The following is a 19,694-nucleotide window of genomic DNA, read 5'->3' as shown; positions in this document are numbered from 1 at the left end:
TTCTCGGTGTCAATTCGATGCATTAGTTGTTATCGTCAGAGCTCTTTCAGTAAAACATTCATATGATCTAGATATTTGAAGAGTGTATTCGTAAGGGAGTTAACCCTATGTCTTGTATCTAGAATTAGCCTTGTACAATTCCTCTCTATATAAACATATTGACGACGAGTTCAATGTATTCTATTAGGTAAAGCTATCATAATATTAGATATATCACAACCCCAAATTAACATGCAACACTGACAAAATCACAGGGGCTCGGTTTCGGGTTTTTGAGTAACATATGACATCTGTAAACAACCACAACACTATAAATTAAGTATTCGTATACATTCTAAAACCTTATAAAAAATCGGGGTTATCGATGTATAAAAAAAGAGTATACATCGATAACCCCGATTTTTTTTTTATAAGGTTTTAGAAATATTTATAGTGTTGTGGTTGTTTACTGATGTCATATGTTACTCAAAAACCTGAAACCGAGCCCCTGTGGACAAAATTAGTTGTTTTTCGTTTTTGTAGGTATCCATCGTGACCAAAATAGGCCTAACACTACAGTAAACGTCATTTTTTCTGATTTATTTATACTACAAATAGAGAATGCATAATTTTTATCATGTTATTTGTTTCGATCCATGGTAAGCGAGAACACAGTTTAAAAATCCCTATCAATAGTCCTAAGCTTAGTGTAAGCTTTATCGGTTGTCAATGACAGGGTTCCCGATTTACAAAGCTATCTCTCTAGATTTAGTCATTTAGAAATGACTGAACACGTTTAGGGCTATATAAGTTCACAAACGTTGTTCGTGTTTACAAAGCAATCCAAAATTCAGGCAAAATTCGAGTATTGTATGATTTACTTTTTATTGGCATAGATTCTAGGAATGAAAATATATAATGTATCCAGATATGATTTTAACGCATATAACTGGTTTTTGGCTTTTACTCAAATTTCTTATCCATGTGATTTACGCCAGAACAAATTTATTAGACTAGATTAGGCCTATTTCAGAAGAGTTAAAACAAACAAGAGGCTTAGTGGGCCTGTATCACTCATCGGTCATATTCATGTAGCTAACTTCAAGGTGGGTCGACAAAAACATTAAAAGTGGTTTAGTATCATTTCTCTATAAATCACGGTTCGTTGTCGGCAAATGCTAATTTGATAACTTATGGACTCTTCAGAGAGATTTTGTCTGATGAATCTGACTGTCAAGGTTGGTCCGATATAGTTTATGAATTTGGATCCATTAATTATATGCAAAGGTTATTTCAAGACCTTGGAAAAGAGGTATTGCACGTATAAGGACCCAATTAAGAACACGTTTAGATTCCCGAATCTCCACAACCAGGTGAAAATCGAGGGTGTGTTTTGCAGACAATATACAAACACTGCTTTTTAGAAAATAGTACTTTGAAAAGAAGTTGAAATTTGCGATTCTATAATTAAGTCTTCCGACAGCAATGTGACAAATCTGTGACATTTCGAATAAAGCGGCAGACTCGGCCATGTCACCACGCAACTTGTAATAACGAAGCAATTTGTAATAAACAATTAAATTGGCACCACATGGAAAGATAATCTTTCCTTTGTACATGTTTCAACCTAAATGTATCAAATACACATTTTTATTACTTATAATTACATTTAAAGAATATCATTATAAATAATAAAAAGTACTTAAAAATAGGTTGAAACATGTACAAAGGAAAGATTATCTTTGCAACTGGTGTCGAGTTATTTGATTAAATTGACTTTGATTTTTTTTTTATTACAAATGGTGTCGTTATTACAAATTGCGTGATGACATGACATGTCTCTTACTTCCTATCTTTTATCAACAAGAGAGACAAAAATCATAATCTTGAGCCTCTTTATCCACGAAACTGTCTGAACACGTTTTCCAGGTTTGGTCCACGATGCTTCTTTACTGCGGGTAAAAATGTTAACCCGGTTTACAATTAACACTGGTTCTTTAAAATGAAAAAAACGACGCTCAGCAAATATTCGATTTCCAAACGACAAACCAAAAACCTATTTGGCCCAGAATGGGACCGTGTAGGCCTAATCAAGAATGCAGGATTGAAAACACAAACGAGGCAACATAACAATTAATTATTGTTCCTCTATATTTTATTAATAAAAAAAATTAGGTAAATGCGACATGGATATAGAATTTTTTTTTAACCCCACATCACCAATCCCCCCCCCCCCCCCCCCCCCCCCCCCCCCCCCCCCCCCCCACTCTCTCACACTCTCACACACTTTATCTCTTTACACTAGGTACTAAACACAACACAGAAATCCAATTACGGATGATTTATGTCAAATCAAGGATGTTACTGACCATCCAAATACATAATAACATTATACGTATACATGTGTTAACTAATATACAATTTATCAATGTAATATAAACATATAATTATGTACAGGTACTATAAAATAACAACTAAAACATATCTAATAAAAAAAAATACGAAATTTATAAGCACAATTTAAACCAAATATAATATTACATGTATGTTGAGTTAAGTAAAAGTTTATTATCTCAGACGAAACAGTTTCACGTTGCAACAATGATACATAATGTAGTTTGAAGAATTCAACTTGACACCGTGTTTCAACTAATGTATTCAAGTGTTGTTAACCGAACACCACCTAAATAACTACTTAGAGGACATACCATCTATCACAGAGGACATACCATCCATCAAACTAAAACATAGATAGGATAAGTCATTGGATATGGCACATTTGATTTTTTTCTGTGATAGTGGAGTTATTTTCGGTGCATTGTACCAGACATCAGGTAAATGACCCCGGTTGTTGCGAAACATCGTTTAAGTTTCCTTAGTAAGGCGTACTGACATCTGACAGCGCCTAGATACTTAAAAAATCGAGCCTCTGGTGAGACCTTCAGGTATCAGACAGAACCTAGATACTAAACAAAATACGTATCTCTGGCGAGACATACAGGTATCATGACCTACAGGTATCTGACAGAGCCTTGAAAAAAACCTCAAAATACTCTAGTAGGACCTACAGTTATCTTAAAGACCCTAATTACTCACCAAATACGTATCTCTAGTGGTACCTACAGGTATCTGACAGAGCCTTGAAAAAAAATACTCTAGTGGGACATACAGTTATCTGAAAGGGCCCAGAAACTTACCAAATATGTATCTCTTGTGGAACCTACAGGTATCTAACAGAGCCTAAATACTTAACAAAATACGTATCTCTAGCGGAACCTACAGGTATCCGACAGAGCCTAGATACTAAACAAAATACGTATCTCTAGTGAGACATACAGGTATCATGACCTACAGGTATCTGACAGAGCCTTGAAAAAAAAAAACCAAAATACTCTAGTAGGACCTACAGTTATCTGAAAGAGTCTAAATACTTAACAAAATACGTATCTCTGGTGAAATCTACAGGTATCTGACAGAGCCTTAATACTAACAAATACGTATCTCTGGTGAAATCTACAGGTATCTGACAGAGCCTAGATACTTATCAAAATACGTATCTCTAGTGAAATTTACAGGTATCTGACAGAGCCTAAATACTTAACAAAATACGTATCACTAGTGGTACCTTCAGGTATCCGATAGAGCCTAAATACTTATCAAAATACGTATCTCTAGTGAAATTTACAGGTATCTGACAGAGCCTAAATACTTATCAAAATACGTACCTCTAATGGTACCTTCAGGTATCCGATAGAGCCTAAATACTTATCAAAATACGTATCTTTAGTGAAATTTACAGGTATCTGACAGAGCCTAAATACTTATCAAAATACGTATCTCTAGTGAAATTTACAGGTATCTGATAGAGCCTAAATACTTATCAAAATACGTATCTCTAGTGAAATTTACAGGTATCTGACAGAGCCTAAATACTTAACAAAATACGTACCTCTAGTGGTATCTACAGGTATCCATACTGATCAAACAACTTTTAACGACCTGTTCGAACGATTGGGAGACCAAGACACTAGACTACGATAAAGACCTATCGGCCAGTTTTACTAGTTGTAATTTCTCCAATCTGACGTTTGATAATAATCTGGGAGTTTCTTTTCGACGAGTTATTTTTCTGTATTCATTGTTTTTCAGTACACTAATACATTATTTTTAAACGCTATGATATGAACGTAAAGACAATCATCCCTATTTTCTCCTACGTTTACACGTTACCTGTGTAATAATGCATTGATATATCAAGCTGGACACTCTCTTGGATACTGAAGATACTGAATGTTATATGGAACACTACTCCAGTTGTTATGCTAACTAATGGGTAAACACTCGTGGTGTCTTCAGTTAGACAATAGAGACAATACAATATAATAGATCACGTGACATAAAGAGCTTAATTACATTTCCCAATTTCAACATTTGTATCATATGTCGATCGGTCTACATCTGATCATGTGTTACTCCATTTAATATCGAACTGCACTCTGCGACAGTAATAAAACATCATATTCCAAGCTCGTGCAAGTGTTCTGTGACGTCGCGTTATTTCAGCCAATCAGATTTGTCGCACAAGATCGACAACTAGTGCAATAAGTTGTTTTATCAAAGATGCCATATTTATGGCGCTTTAATTTGGTGAATACTATGGATTAAGATGGAATTTGAATGGCATATATTCATACCTTGAGCATTTTGTGTTCTGGTTTTGACACCGAAATATAATAAATCAGTTATGTCAGTTTGTTTCGATCGATATGATACTTTATGGAGCGAAGATAGTCAATATCGACCGAGTCCGGACACGTTGTATTTCAGTGATTGTTGGTGTCCAGGTGACCAGAGAGTATCCAATTGTTCTTCACCAATGGTCTGAGCGATATAAATGTCCAATTGTTCTTCACTAGTGGTCTGAGCGATATAAATGTCCAATTGTTCTTCACTAGTGGTCTGAGCGGTATACATGTCCAATTGTTCTTCACTAGTGGTCTGAGCGGTATACATGTCCAATTGTTCTTCACTAGTGGTCTGAGCGGTATACATGTCCAATTGTTCTTCACTAGAGGTCTGAGCGGTAGAAATGTCCAATTGTTCTTCACTAGTTGTCTGAGTGGTAGAAATGACAATGTACGCAAATCTTGTTCAGCTACAAAGGAACTTACTGAAATATGCATATTGTATGTTAAAGCTATTTAACATTACATGCATCATATTTAATTCTCGCTGATATGTATATGGCTTTTCAGCCATTTCATGTCTTTCTGATTCAAAATTTTCAACCGTCTTCTAACGTAATGCATTATACACCAGCTGAAACATCTTCCAAAGCACCATCGAGTGTTCACGTGGAAGGAGCATCACAATACATCATTAGTCAAAACAGAATCGCCATCTACACCATTCGTCATGGCATTGTAACGTTTTGGATATCAGTACGGCGGTTGATGAGAGATGGCAGAAGAACCGTCCTGTTTGATGTTTACACGTGGCAGGCCGTAGTAAATAAATTGTTTTGTCAACAAGTCACTCGAACTCGCATCACCCCACGGACCCATCATAGCGTTTGCGCGTGCGTGCGTGGATTCCGTGACATGTATATATTGCAATAACGGCGGACTGGTAAGAGTGTCGGGTTTTTTCGTCTTTCTGCCCTCGTCTCGAAGTCTCTGCTGAAGTTTCGTATTCCTAATAACCTGTTCTGTGACAGCAATACGCCACATTGTCCACAGATGCACATTCTGGCCGGGATCAAAGGCCTGCATGCTGCCGGTGTTGTAGGCTCCTGGGGCCGATTTGGACCGAGACGAATCTGGCTTCCTCTTATTTCGAGGACGAGATTGGTGCATGTTGCTAGATCATCGACTGGTCTTATAATGGGTGATCTGTTCTGGAATAAAAACAAACATGGTTAATATGGACAGATTCTTCACTGCAGTATTAGTAGCAGCCACTATCAACGTCGGAGCCGTTCAATCAATACTGAACGTTGATCGAGAGACGCATTAGTTAGAAAGAACTACATAAAACATAACTCAAAATTCAATCAGAGAAAAACAAGGATAAAATAAGTTTTAAACACAGGGACTTGGCACGAATTTTTAACCCATAGTCCATATATGATACTGAAATACATAAAAAAAAATATATGGACCATTGGGAACTCATGCCATGTCCCTGTGGTTTAAAGATATCCTGGAAAATGTACGGTATTAGGATGTTAAGACCACGTGTACCGACTTTCGTAAAGTGCCCCGTACTGATAGCTAAACGATTCTTGAATGTGTTTCACGAGTGTCACTTTATCAATAAATTAAGTTTCTCAGTCAACCGTGATAGGTTTGGGTGAACACTTTAGCAATGTCGGAAGCAAACACCGAGTCGCTCACATATGTTGTACACCTAATGGTTCTCTTCAAACGTAACCTCAGTTTAATGTGATACTTGGGATTACAAAAACGTCGTGTTAGTTGTGTAGAGCAGACGTGTATTGGCTACCAACAGAATACATCACAACGATATTACTGCTTTAGTTATCAAGTTCTCGCTATCCGATTGCATCTTTAATAAGGACAAGAATGTAATAATGTGTACGTTCCGTCAGTATGGTTATTGGAGTGTTGATTGTTAGACGGGTACATAAACAGCTTTTGTCGCGATTTCAGAAAACATGAGTCTGTATATATAACATTGTCAAACCTCTACACCAATTATCTAACACTGCTATACAAAGATGACCAAAAGATATATTATATAGACATAGATTGCGATTGAAGGAATGCATTTACAAGGAGTTGTCAGAGTGAGTTCCTCCTAATCTACAGTGTCTCCATTGTATCGTAATCACTGGTTATCAGGCCAGTCTCCATTGTATCGTAATCACTGGTTATCAGGCCATCAGTGATATACGATCTCCTTGGTAACGTTAGTACGCTTTTTAAAACCAAGGCAATCTGCCCTAGGACCGATTTCTTTTATTTTGTGAAGTAAAATGCACCAAAATAACCATTGTATCGGTGGAAGGCTGGGTTGACGACATAAAGTTAGTGTGTTATTTTGCGTTGTAGGTCCCGAGAGAGATGACCAAGACTAATAAAAAGCCGTCGCTTCCAACGGGGTTTTACGAAACTTATCCACAGCCCCAACTAGCTTCTTTCCAAAATATCCTTATCGTATCCTTTTACAAATTTTGAAAACAAAAGTCATCGTTCAAGCATTCCTAGCACCATGTAGCCAACCCATAACACACAAAACCTCATTCTGCAAACCTTTGAGGTTCTAAATGCCGTTGCATTGGTCGATCACACTAACTTTAAGTCTTCAATACGATGACGATTGTGAAGCAGGGAATATGGGGTACGGTTAGGTCAGACTGTTCCCAAACTACCCTGTCCTACGGAGTTGTCCAAATACATCAGAATACACCGACATATTACTGTAGAGATCAGACTGTAGGTCAGACTGTACCCAAACTACACTACGGAGTTGTCCAAATACATCAGAATACACCGACATATAACTGTAGAGATCGTGGTATATCAGCTAGGCAAGCAACTGAAACATTGTATATCTATTCTTAGCACGATGTTCAACAAAATTAAATCGAGTTACATGTAATGGCCACGAGCCTGGACGTTTTACTCTGGCGAGTAACCAATTAGTTGGTAATGCGTCTTTGCGGCGTTTGACCTACCTGTCTTGCTACTGCAGTTGCAGCAATCCAAATTCCAACTTGACAGAACAGAGTAAACAGGAAAACTTCCCACACTTCCTGCGTATCTGTAGGATAACCCAGATACCTTCTAAATGTATTTCCGGTTAAGTGATTTCAGTGAATAGGGAACATATTACCACCGTCTATCCCACACGTGAATGAGTTTAGAAGCCCATTTATCAACAGTCTGTGATCAAGGTGAACTACCTACTTCCCAGGTGACGAATATCGGCAGCCAAAAAGTGTGATTTACTGACATTTTAAAGTAGAGTAAAACGATATGCCCGTCCGAGATTTTAAAGGGGTCGCGGTCCATCTACATAAGAATTAAATATATTTATGATGTTTTAATTTGACAGACGCGTGATCAACCTTCGTTTGATCAATTTCCAGATCATTGGAATGTTGTAGTAAGCATATCGAGAGGAAATCTCGCGCGAAATTTTTCAGATGATGGCCATTTGATAAAACTTAACAATAGCCATGTTTAGCTAACGAAATCCAGTGACACAATACTTATGTATGATGTCCCTAGCATCACTGATGAGTACTAGGTGGACTAAACAACTGTATGATGTCCCTACAGTGGCGTAGGAAGTCGTCAAAAAGTGGGGGGGGGGGGGGGGCAAAATTTTTTTTAACCTTAAATTTTACGCACTAAACAAATCGTATGCCATCTCCGCAAAATTAGCCAATAATTATCATTTCAACATCCCATGATAATTTTGATAATTTATGTAGTACAAAATAAGTTATTTACGCAAATCAGAATATATATATTAAATATAGCAAAACATGGCCCGGCCAGGATTTTCGAAAGGGCGGGGTGGGGGTGGTGGGGGTCCAGTAATTTAGTAATAATGCAAGCGCCGTAGGCCGGGGTCCGAGGGGCCGCCCAGCGGGTCCAGGGCAGCGCCCTGATATGGGTTCAAGGGGGTCTAAGCCCTCCGCGAAAACTGAACAGGTGGACTTAACAGATGTATGATGTCCCTAGCATCACTGACGAGTACTTAGAGGACTAAACAGCTGTATGATGTCCCTAGCATCACTGACGAGTACTTAGAGGATTAACAGCTGTATGATGTCCCTAGCATCACTGATGAGTACTAGGTGGACTAAACAGATGTATGATGTCCCTAGCATCACTGACGAGTACTAGGTGGACTAAACAGCTGTATGATGTCCCTAGCATCACTGACGAGTACTTAGAGGATTAACAGCTGTATGATGTCCCTAGCATCACTGACGAGTACTTAGAGGATTAACAGCTGTATGATGTCCCTAGCATCACTGACGAGTACTTAGAGGATTAACAGCTGTATGATGTCCCTAGCATCACTGACGAGTACTAGGTGGACTAAACAGTTGTATGATGTCCCTAGCATCACTGACGAGTACTAGGTGGACTAAACAGCTGTATGATGTCCCTAGCATCACTGATGAGTACTAGGTAGACTTAACAGATGTATGATGTCCCTAGCATCACTGACGAGTACTAGGTGGATTTAACAGCTGTATGATGTCCCTAGCATCACTGATGAGTACTAGGCGGACTAAACAGATGTATGATGTCCCTAGCATCACTGACGAGTACTTAGAGGACTAACAGCTGTATGATGTCCCTAGCATCACTGATGAGTACTAGGTGGACTAAACAGATGTATGATGTCCCTAGCATCACTGACGAGTACTAGGTGGACTAAACAGTTGTATGATGTCCCTAGCATCACTGACGAGTACTAGGTGGACTAAACAGCTGTATGATGTCCCTAGCATCACTGACGAGTACTAGGTGGACTAAACAGCTGTATGATGTCCCTAGCATCACTGACGAGTACTTAGAGGACTAAACAGCTGTATGATGTCCCTAGCATCACTGACGAGTACTAGGTGGACTAAACAGTTGTATGATGTCCCTAGCATCACTGACGAGTACTAGGTGGACTAAACAGCTGTATGATGTCCCTAGCATCACTGATGAGTACTAGGTGGACTTAACAGATGTATGATGTCCCTAGCATCACTGACGAGTACTAGGTGGACTTAACAGCTGTATGATGTCCCTAGCATCACTGATGAGTACTAGGTGGACTAAACAGATGTATGATGTCCCTAGCATCACTGACGAGTACTTAGAGGACTAAACAGCTGTATGATGTCCCTAGCATCACTGATGAGTACTAGGTGGACTAAACAGATGTATGATGTCCCTAGCATCACTGACGAGTACTAGGTGGACTAAACAGTTGTATGATGTCCCTAGCATCACTGACGAGTACTAGGTGGACTAAACAGCTGTATGATGTCCCTAGCATCACTGATGAGTACTAGGTAGACTTAACAGATGTATGATGTCCCTAGCATCACTGACGAGTACTAGGTGGACTTAACAGCTGTATGATGTCCCTAGCATTACTGATGAGTACTTAGAGGATTAACAGCTGTATGATGTCCCTAGCATCACTGACGAGTACTTAGAGGATTAACAGCTGTATGATGGCCCTAGCATCACTGATGAGTACTAGGTGGACTAAACAGCTGTATGATGTCCCTAGCATCACTGATGAGTACTAGCAGGACTAAACAGATGTATGATGTCCCTAGCATCACTGATGAGTACTAGGTGGACTAAACAGATGTATGGTGTCCCTAGCATCACTGACGAGTACTAGGTGGACTTAACAGATGTATGGTGTCCCTAGCATCACTGATGAGTACTAGGTGGACTAAACAGATGTATGATGTCCCTAGCATCACTGACGAGTACTAGGTGGACTAAACAGCTGTATGATGTCCCTAGCATCACTGATGAGTACTAGGTAGACTTAACAGATGTATGATGTCCCTAGCATCACTGACGAGTACTAGGTGGACTTAACAGCTGTATGATGTCCCTAGCATCACTGATGAGTACTAGGTGGACTAAACAGATGTATGATGTCCCTAGCATCACTGACGAGTACTTAGAGGATTAACAGCTGTATGATGTCCCTAGCATCACTGATGAGTACTAGGTGGACTAAACAGATGTATGATGTCCCTAGCATCACTGACGAGTACTAGGTGGACTAAACAGTTGTATGATGTCCCTAGCATCACTGACGAGTACTAGGTGGACTAAACAGCTGTATGATGTCCCTAGCATCACTGACGAGTACTAGGTGGACTAAACAGCTGTATGATGTCCCTAGCATCACTGACGAGTACTTAGAGGATTAACAGCTGTATGATGTCCCTAGCATCACTGACGAGTACTAGGTGGACTAAACAGTTGTATGATGTCCCTAGCATCACTGACGAGTACTAGGTGGACTTAACAGCTGTATGGTGTCCCTAGCATCACTGATGAGTACTAGGTAGACTTAACAGATGTATGATGTCCCTAGCATCACTGACGAGTACTAGGTGGACTTAACAGCTGTATGATGTCCCTAGCATCACTGATGAGTACTAGGCGGACTAAACAGATGTATGATGTCCCTAGCATCACTGACGAGTACTTAGAGGATTAACAGCTGTATGATGTCCCTAGCATCACTGATGAGTACTAGGTGGACTTAAAAGATGTATGATGTCCCTAGCATCACTGACGAGTACTAGGTGGACTTAACAGATGTATGGTGTCCCTAGCATCACTGATGAGTACTAGGTGGACTAAACAGATGTATGATGTCCCTAGCATCACTGACGAGTACTTAGAGGACTAAACAGATGTATGATGTCCCTAGCATCACTGACGAGTACTAGGTGGACTAAACAGCTGTATGATGTCCCTAGCATCACTGACGAGTACTTAGAGGACTAAACAGATGTATGATGTCCCTAGCATTACTGATGAGTACTTAGAGGATTAACAGCTGTATGATGTCCCTAGCATCACTGACGAGTACTTAGAGGATTAACAGCTGTATGATGGCCCTAGCATCACTGATGAGTACTAGGTGGACTAAACAGATGTATGATGTCCCTAGCATCACTGATGAGTACTAGGTGGACTTAACAGATGTATGATGTCCCTAGCATCACTGATGAGTACTAGGTAGACCAGAGACCTATATACTAAAAACATAATATAGGTCTCTGGGTGGACTAAACAGATGTATGATGTCCCTAGCATCACTGACGAGTACTAGGTGGACTAAGCAGATGCATTTCTCTAGCGTCACTGACAAATTTATACTAAAGGAAAAGATAAAACATTTCCCGGGACCCAGCTGTCACTGACACATTTATACTAAAGGAAAAGATAAAACATTTCCCCAGACCCAGATGAGTTACAGGACGACTACGCGTCCTATACTTCACATCTTGTACAGATCATTTGAGTGGTAATATCTGGGTCATACACAGTTCCGACTGCACAGGACTACGTGCTTTGTGCAAGTATTGGTCGGTAGAAACACCGGGGCACATTCTATTATCCTGGGTATAAACTTTGTAGGGCAATTTTGAAATGATTACGATTTTAGATTGGTTATACCCTAGTCTCAGCTTGAAGACTTTGATACTAAATTTTGCCTATAGAAGTTTTTTGTAGAAGACTACATGCAGCATGTGTGGAGAGGTCTTGTAAGTAGCAAACGTAATTGCTATTGATGGTAATAAAATATGTTTAAACAAACCTTATGTCAAACCAAGAAGAATAAGACTCGAGGATGTTTTTACACACACAACATGCCGCGTCAGAATTTTGGGGAAAGTCTTCCTGAAATACACGCATCTCTTTGGGGTCATGGGAAACCTGCTGCTTTAAATTTACTGGCAGACACGTTATCCAAAGACTTGTCACATTAAATTAGAAAAACAAAACAAAATATTAAATATATTACAAGAGAGTAATTAAATTAATTTTACTATCAATATTCATAATAAAAAATACATATGAATGTATATTTGATTTTTAAATGTACTCTTAAACATTTTCTTCACTTTTATTGTTAGTCACCTTTGAGTCCCATGTTTACGTATATACTGAAACAGACTATACCTACATAACTCAGGTAATGTTTATATAGCAAAAACAACACATTGGCTGAGTGGGAATGAACCTTCAGATAGAACTTGCAATGATTATTTTATTGATTATTTTTATAGCATATATGTCATTTTGCTACAACTCGCAGGTAGTAAGAGAAAATGACATGGCTTGTGTCCTGTCTCTTTTTGTTAGATTACAAATCATTATAAGTATCTGGCAACCATTGTATTAATAATTCAAGTTGGAATATATCTGTATTTTGTTGTTATTGTATATCACAGTGGTAACCATTACAAAGGTATCAGTGGTAAATGTTATCGCGTTATACAGGTATCAGTGGTAAATGTTATCACGTTATACTGGTATCAGTGGTAAATGTTATCATACAGGTATCAGTGGTAAATGTTATCACGTTATACAGGTATCAGTGGTAAATGTTATCATACAGGTATCAGTGGTAAATGTTATCACGTTATACAGGTATCAGTGGTAAATGTTATCACGTTATACAGGTATCAGTGGTAAATGTTATCATACTGGTATCAGTGGTAAATGTTATCACGTTATACAGGTATCAGTGGTAAATGTTATCACGTTATACAGGTATCAGTGGTAAATGTTATCATACAGGTATCAGTGGTAAATGTTATCACGTTATACAGGTATCAGTGGTAAATGTTATCACGTTATACAGGTATCAGTGCTAAATGTTATCACGTTATACTGGTATCAGTGGTAAATGTTATCATACAGGTATCAGTGGTAAATGTTATCACGTTATACTGGTATCAGTGGTAAATGTTATCATACAGGTATCAGTGGTAAATGTTATCACGTTATACAGGTATCAGTGGTAAATGTTATCACGTTATACAGGTATCAGTGGTAAATGTTATCACGTTATACAGGTATCAGTGGTAAATGTTATCACGTTATACTGGTATCAGTGGTAAATGTTATCATACAGGTATCAGTGGTAAATGTTATCATACAGGTATCAGTGGTAAATGTTATCATACAGGTATCAGTGGTAAATGTTATCATACAGGTATCAGTAGTAAATGTTATCACGTTATACTGGTATCAGTGGTAAATGTTATCATACAGGTATCAGTGGTAAATGTTATCACGTTATACAGGTATCAGTGGTAAATGTTATCACGTTATACAGGTATCAGTGGTAAATGTTATCACGTTATACTGGTATCAGTGGTAAATGTTATCATACAGGTATCAGTGGTAAATGTTATCATACAGGTATCAGTGGTAAATGTTATCATACAGGTATCAGTGGTAAATCTTATCACGTTATACAGGTATCAGTGGTAAATGTTATCACGTTATACAGGTATCAGTGGTAAATGTTATGACGTTATACAGGTATCAGTGGTAAATGTTATCACGTTATACTGGTATCAGTGGTAAATGTTATCATACAGGTATCAGTGGTAAATGTTATCACGTTATACTGGTATCAGTGGTAAATGTTATCATACAGGTATCAGTGGTAAATGTTATCACGTTATACAGGTATCAGTGGTAAATGTTATCACGTTATACAGGTATCAGTGGTAAATGTTATCGCGTTATACAGGTATCAGTGGTAAATGTTATCACGTTATACTGGTATCAGTGGTAAATGTTATCATACAGGTATCAGTGGTAAATGTTATCATACAGGTATCAGTGGTAAATGTTATCACGTTATACAGGTATCAGTGGTAAATGTTATCACGTTATACTGGTATCAGTGGTAAATGTTATCACGTTATACTGGTATCAGTGGTAAATGTTATCACGTTATACAGGTATCAGTGGTAAACGTTATCCCATTATACAGGTGTCAGTGGTAAATGTTATCACATTATACTGGTATCAGTGGTAAATGTTATCACGTTATACTGGTATCAGTGGTAAATGTTATCATACAGGTATCAGTGGTAAATGTTATCACGTTATACAGGTATCAGTGGTAAATGTTATCACGTTATAATGGTATCAGTGGTAAATGTTATCATACTGGTATCAGTGGTAAATGTTATCACATTATACAGGTATCAGTGGTAAATGTTATCACGTTATACAGGTTATCAGTGGTAAATGTTATTATACAGGTATCAGTGGTAAATGTTATCACATTATACAGGTATCAGTGGTAAATGTTATCACGTTATACAGGTTATCAGTGGTAAATGTTATCATACAGGTATCAGTGGTAAATGTTATCATACAGGTTATCAGTGGTAAATGTTATCACGTTATACTGGTATCAGTGGTAAATGTTATCACGTTATATAGGCTATCAGTGGTAAATGTTATCATACAGGTATCAGTGGTAAATGTTATCATACAGGTATCAGTGGTAAATGTTATCACGTTATACAGGTTATCAGTGGTAAATGTTATCATACAGGTATCAGTGGTAAATGTTATCACGTTATACTGGTATCAGTGGTAAATGTTATCATACAGGTATCAGTGGTAAATGTTATCATACAGGTGTCAGTGGTAAATGTTATCATACAGGTATCAGTGGTAAATGTTATCATACAGGTATCAGTGGTAAATGTTATCATACAGGTATCAGTGGTAAATGTTATCACGTTATACTGGTATCAGTGGTAAATGTTATCACGTTATACTGGTATCAGTGGTAAATGTTATCACATTATACTGGTATCAGTGGTAAATGTTATCACATTATACAGGTATCAGTGGTAAATGTTATCATACAGGTATCAGTGGTAAATGGTATCACGTTATACTGGTATCAGTGGTAAATGTTATCACGTTATACAGGTATCAGTGGTAAATGTTATCATACAGGTATCAGTGGTAAATGTTATCACGTTATACAGGTATCAGTGGTAAATGTTATCATACAGGTATCAGTGGTAAATGTTATCATACAGGTATCAGTGGTAAATGTTATCACGTTATACAGGCTATCAGTGGTAAATGTTATCACAATATACTAGTATCGGTGGTAAATGTTATCACGTTATACAGGTATCAGTGGTAAATGTTATCATACAGGTTATCAGTGGTAAATGTTATCACGTTATACTGGTATCAGTGGTAAATGTTATCACGTTATACTGGTATCAGTGGTAAATGTTATCACGTTATACTGATATCAGTGGTAAATGTTATCACGTTATACTGGTATCAGTGGTAAATGTTATCACATTATACTGGTATCAGTGGTAAATGTTATCACGTTATACAGGTATCAGTGGTAAATGTTATTATACAGGTATCAGTGGTAAATGTTATCACGTTATACAGGTATAAGTGGTAAATGTTATCATACAGGTATCAGTGGTAAATGTTATCACGTTATACTGGTATCAGTGGTAAATGTTATCACGTTATACTGGTATCAGTGGTAAATGTTATCATACAGGTATCAGTGGTAAATGTTATCACGTTATACAGGTATCAGTGGTAAATGTTATCACGTTATACAGGCTATCAGTAGTAAATGTTATCACATTATACTGGTATCAGTGGTAAATGTTATCACGTTATACAGGCTATCAGTAGTAAATGTTATCACATTATACTGGTATCAGTGGTAAATGTTATCACATTATACAGGTATCAGTGGTAAATGTTATCATACAGGTATCAGTGGTAAATGTTATCATACAGGTATCAGTGGTAAATGTTATCACATTATACAGGTATTTAAGAAAAAATTATATTAAAACTGTACTAGTTTGTCATCATCTGACAGAAACTTAAACAATTATATAGAATTATATGTGTATTTGTTTTACAATTTCAAATATGCTTCACAACTTTAACAGCTATATATATAGTGGTCTGTGATGTATAGAAGAAGGAAAACTCGGCAAAGCGAATGTTTTCCATAAATATTCGGTCTCAGTCGCTCATCTATTTCTATACGTGTGGTCAGTAGCATCTTAGATTAACAGGCGCGTAGCTAGGCCTGTTTGGAAGTGTACGCCGACGTGATGCCGAAGGCATCACTCGGAGCGCGCAGCGCGAGGAGGGGGTGGGCACGGGAGGGGGATACTTCCCTCTCCCGCTAGGGGGCCTGGGGGTATCCCGCAGGAAAAATTTGATTTATAGAAGGCCTTAGGAGTAATCTCCAGTATTCTGGTGGCCGTTTCATTAGTCCAACTAAACTCTATTTTGTGAGTGATAATCGGTTTTTATTCAACTTTCAATTTCCATGAGATATTGTGTCAATTCATTCAATCATTCATTCATTGAAATATGAAACCCAGTCGGCGGGCTTTGGTTTCAGCAAACCTGGACACTACCAATTTAAGGTCTACATCAAAATCTCGATATGCATGCAACAATGCAAGCGACGACATCCGGTCACATCGCATGGTAGACCTCAGATAGGTTTTTAACCTGCGCACGATGCTGAACGACATAAGTATATAATTGCTGAATCGGAATGCATGGCAGGGATTTCAACAACCCGGAAGAAATAATAAAAAAAAAAAAAAAAAAGGGGGATACACGCTTGACCCGGGGCGTAAAAAGACTATTTCGAAAAAAATGAGGTGGACGCCCGGCGTACGAGCGTACGCCTGGCTACGCGCCTGATTAATATTCAAAATTGAACAGATAGTTTGTAGTGTATACGACATTGAACTTGATGTACGATTTATCAGGCGATATTATATATTGCTTTCATCTGTATTTTGTATACATTTCTGACTCATACGATAATTAAATGACGAATGCGAGTTCTAAAACTAGTAAAATGTTGATAAAACCGGTTCGCATCTCGAAATGACATGCTTTAGTGACAAATTGCCTTGATTTCAAGTGCAAGCGGTTTGTGTTTAATTTTGGCTTGCACGAGTGATATAAAGTCACGTCGGTTCTACATGTGTGATGTCTTTCTTTGACCAGGCAGGAGAAATAACTTAGGGACTGTTTGTCTTGACCCACCACTGTATGATATCAGTCGGGGGCGGTTAGCATTGGAGAGTTACAAAACGAGATTATCTAGTGTTACTCCCTGGCAGAGACATATATACAGAGAGATTGGCAACTCTCTATTTGCCCTTGTGTTTACATAGTGGCCCCTGGCCTTCCCACAATCCTTTGCGGTCGCTCGGTTCAGTCTTCACTAGACGCCATATTGGAGAAAACTTGAAAACCAGACACATAATTATCGATAATTTCTATTTGAAATCATCACCAAGATCCAATTATGTGCTTTAATTTTATTAATATCAAAGTGCAGAAGTGTCATCAATATGAAATATATCACAATTTGCTGTCCAAGTGTTTGTATTTTGAGTATGAAAGTCAAGCACAACGCAGGAAAGATCGGCGGGAATCTCCAATTTTCGAAAAGTCCCTATGGGGTTTTCGAGAATACGGATAAATGACAACAATGTGCATGATAATCAAGACCACATTCCATAAGTATGATAGTTTTTACTTAATGTGGTAACTTTTGTAGTGGCCTAGATAAAACAATGTGCTTTTTGTGTGCGTTTAAAATTGACGATGTTTTGGTCGGACGTAATGGCTGCTTAATTACAAAACTTGGACATGTCGAATAGGACCCAATGGATTTTAGAAAATACGGATAAATGGCAACAATGTGCATGATCAATAAGACTATATCCCATAAGTTTGATAGTTTTTGGTTAATGTGGTAACTTTTGTAGTTGCCAAAATAAAACGATGTGCTTTCTGTGTGTATTTAAAATGACGATGTTTTGGTCTGACGTAATGGCGGATTAACCAGAACATGTCGAATAAGTTCCAATACTACGATACACACATGTACATGCGCATAGCCCGATTTACCTGCGCTCGCGTGTGTTTGATAGGAGACAGGACGCTCTCGATAAGGGATATGCTTGAGTGGTCACGAATAAAGGGAGCCACTATGTGTACGGGGAAATAGCGATGTTACTAATCTCTCTGTATATATGTCTCTGTCCCTGGTAACTGTACATGTACGATTACCTCTGGGTCTGGCCAAGCACTTACACTCATAGCTGTTTACCTCCATTATCAATGCCTCTATTTATCAACCCATGGACATTATTGAAAATGTTAAAATATCCACATAGATCTTTGTAGATCTACGAGTAACTCAACGGAAACCCGTTTAGGGCCTCACTATCCCCGAACTGAGAGCATACATCTGTACACTTCGCTGCAGGCTAGCATATGCTATTATATTGCCGATTAGGTTGGTACTGACCCCCGGGCCAGCTAACAGTTACAATGGCTGCTGCTGATGTTAGCAGGGACATACCCGATATTGAGGTAAGTTTATATAATATGATACACGTCATTCAAACTCTTCACTAGTGATTATATTATAGGCCATATTTACGATCAGGATTCTGACACGGATAAACCCGATTTATCGGACAGATGATCGTGACTTTGATGCAGAAAGATTTTACCAACTGGGGATCTGCTATAATCTTAATATATTTATTTACTGGGGCAATTTGGTGGGCAATGACACTGCTTCCTTAATATGACAGAGACAAAAGGATATATGTTATCTTACTGTGACATAGAGACAAAAGGATATATGTTATCTTACTGTGTCATAGAAACAAAAGGATATATGTTATCTTACTGTGACATAGAGACAAAAGGATATATGTTACCTTACTGTGACATAGAGACAAATGGATATCTGTTACCTTACTGTGACATAGAGACAAAAGGATATATGTTACCTTACTGTGACATAGACAAAAGGATATATGTTACCTTACTGTGACATAGAGACAAAAGGATATCTGTTACCTTACTGTGACACAGAGACAAAAGGATATCTGTTACCTTACTGTGACATAGAGACAAAAGGATATCCGGCACCTTACTGTGGCAGAGACAAAAGGATATGTGTTACCTTACTGTGACATAGAGACAAAAGGATATCCAACACCTTACTGTGGCAGAGACAAAAGGATATCTGCTGCATTACTGTGACAAAGACAAAAGGATATCTGTTACCTTACTGTGACACAGAGACAAAAGGATATC

At 38.1% G+C, this 19,694-nt stretch overlaps 1 protein-coding gene and 1 long non-coding RNA gene across 4 annotated transcripts in view; one reads left to right on the top strand and one right to left on the bottom strand.

Annotated features, from left to right (window-relative positions):
* Window positions 1-2,305: 2,305 nt before the first annotated feature.
* On the bottom strand, window positions 2,306-7,837 carry LOC117325209. 2 transcript variants are annotated; one of them, XR_004532215.1, is made up of 2 exons: window positions 7,679-7,837; window positions 2,306-5,870 (listed from the first exon to the last, which is right to left on the bottom strand). It is a non-coding gene; the product is annotated as an uncharacterized LOC117325209 (long non-coding RNA). The 2 variants fall into 2 exon arrangements; XR_004532214.1 differs by having other exon boundaries at window positions 2,306-5,875; window positions 7,679-7,810.
* Window positions 7,838-18,628: 10,791 nt separating this feature from the next.
* The window catches only part of LOC117325208 (dihydropyrimidine dehydrogenase [NADP(+)]-like), a 61,110-nt gene continuing 60,044 nt past the window's right edge, over window positions 18,629-19,694 (top strand). For both annotated transcript variants that reach the window (XR_004532213.1, XM_033881295.1), the window contains exon 1: window positions 18,629-18,956. Coding sequence is in view for 1 of the 2 variants with exons in the window: in XM_033881295.1 (XP_033737186.1) it covers window positions 18,915-18,956 (42 nt within the window). In the remaining variant the exon portion in view is untranslated. The remainder of the gene's footprint in view (window positions 18,957-19,694) is intronic.

The sequence above is a fragment of the Pecten maximus genome, chromosome 4, assembly GCF_902652985.1.
Source record: "Pecten maximus chromosome 4, xPecMax1.1, whole genome shotgun sequence".
Lineage (NCBI taxonomy): Eukaryota > Metazoa > Mollusca > Bivalvia > Pectinida > Pectinidae > Pecten > Pecten maximus.
This window is presented reverse-complemented; position numbering and strand designations above follow the sequence as displayed.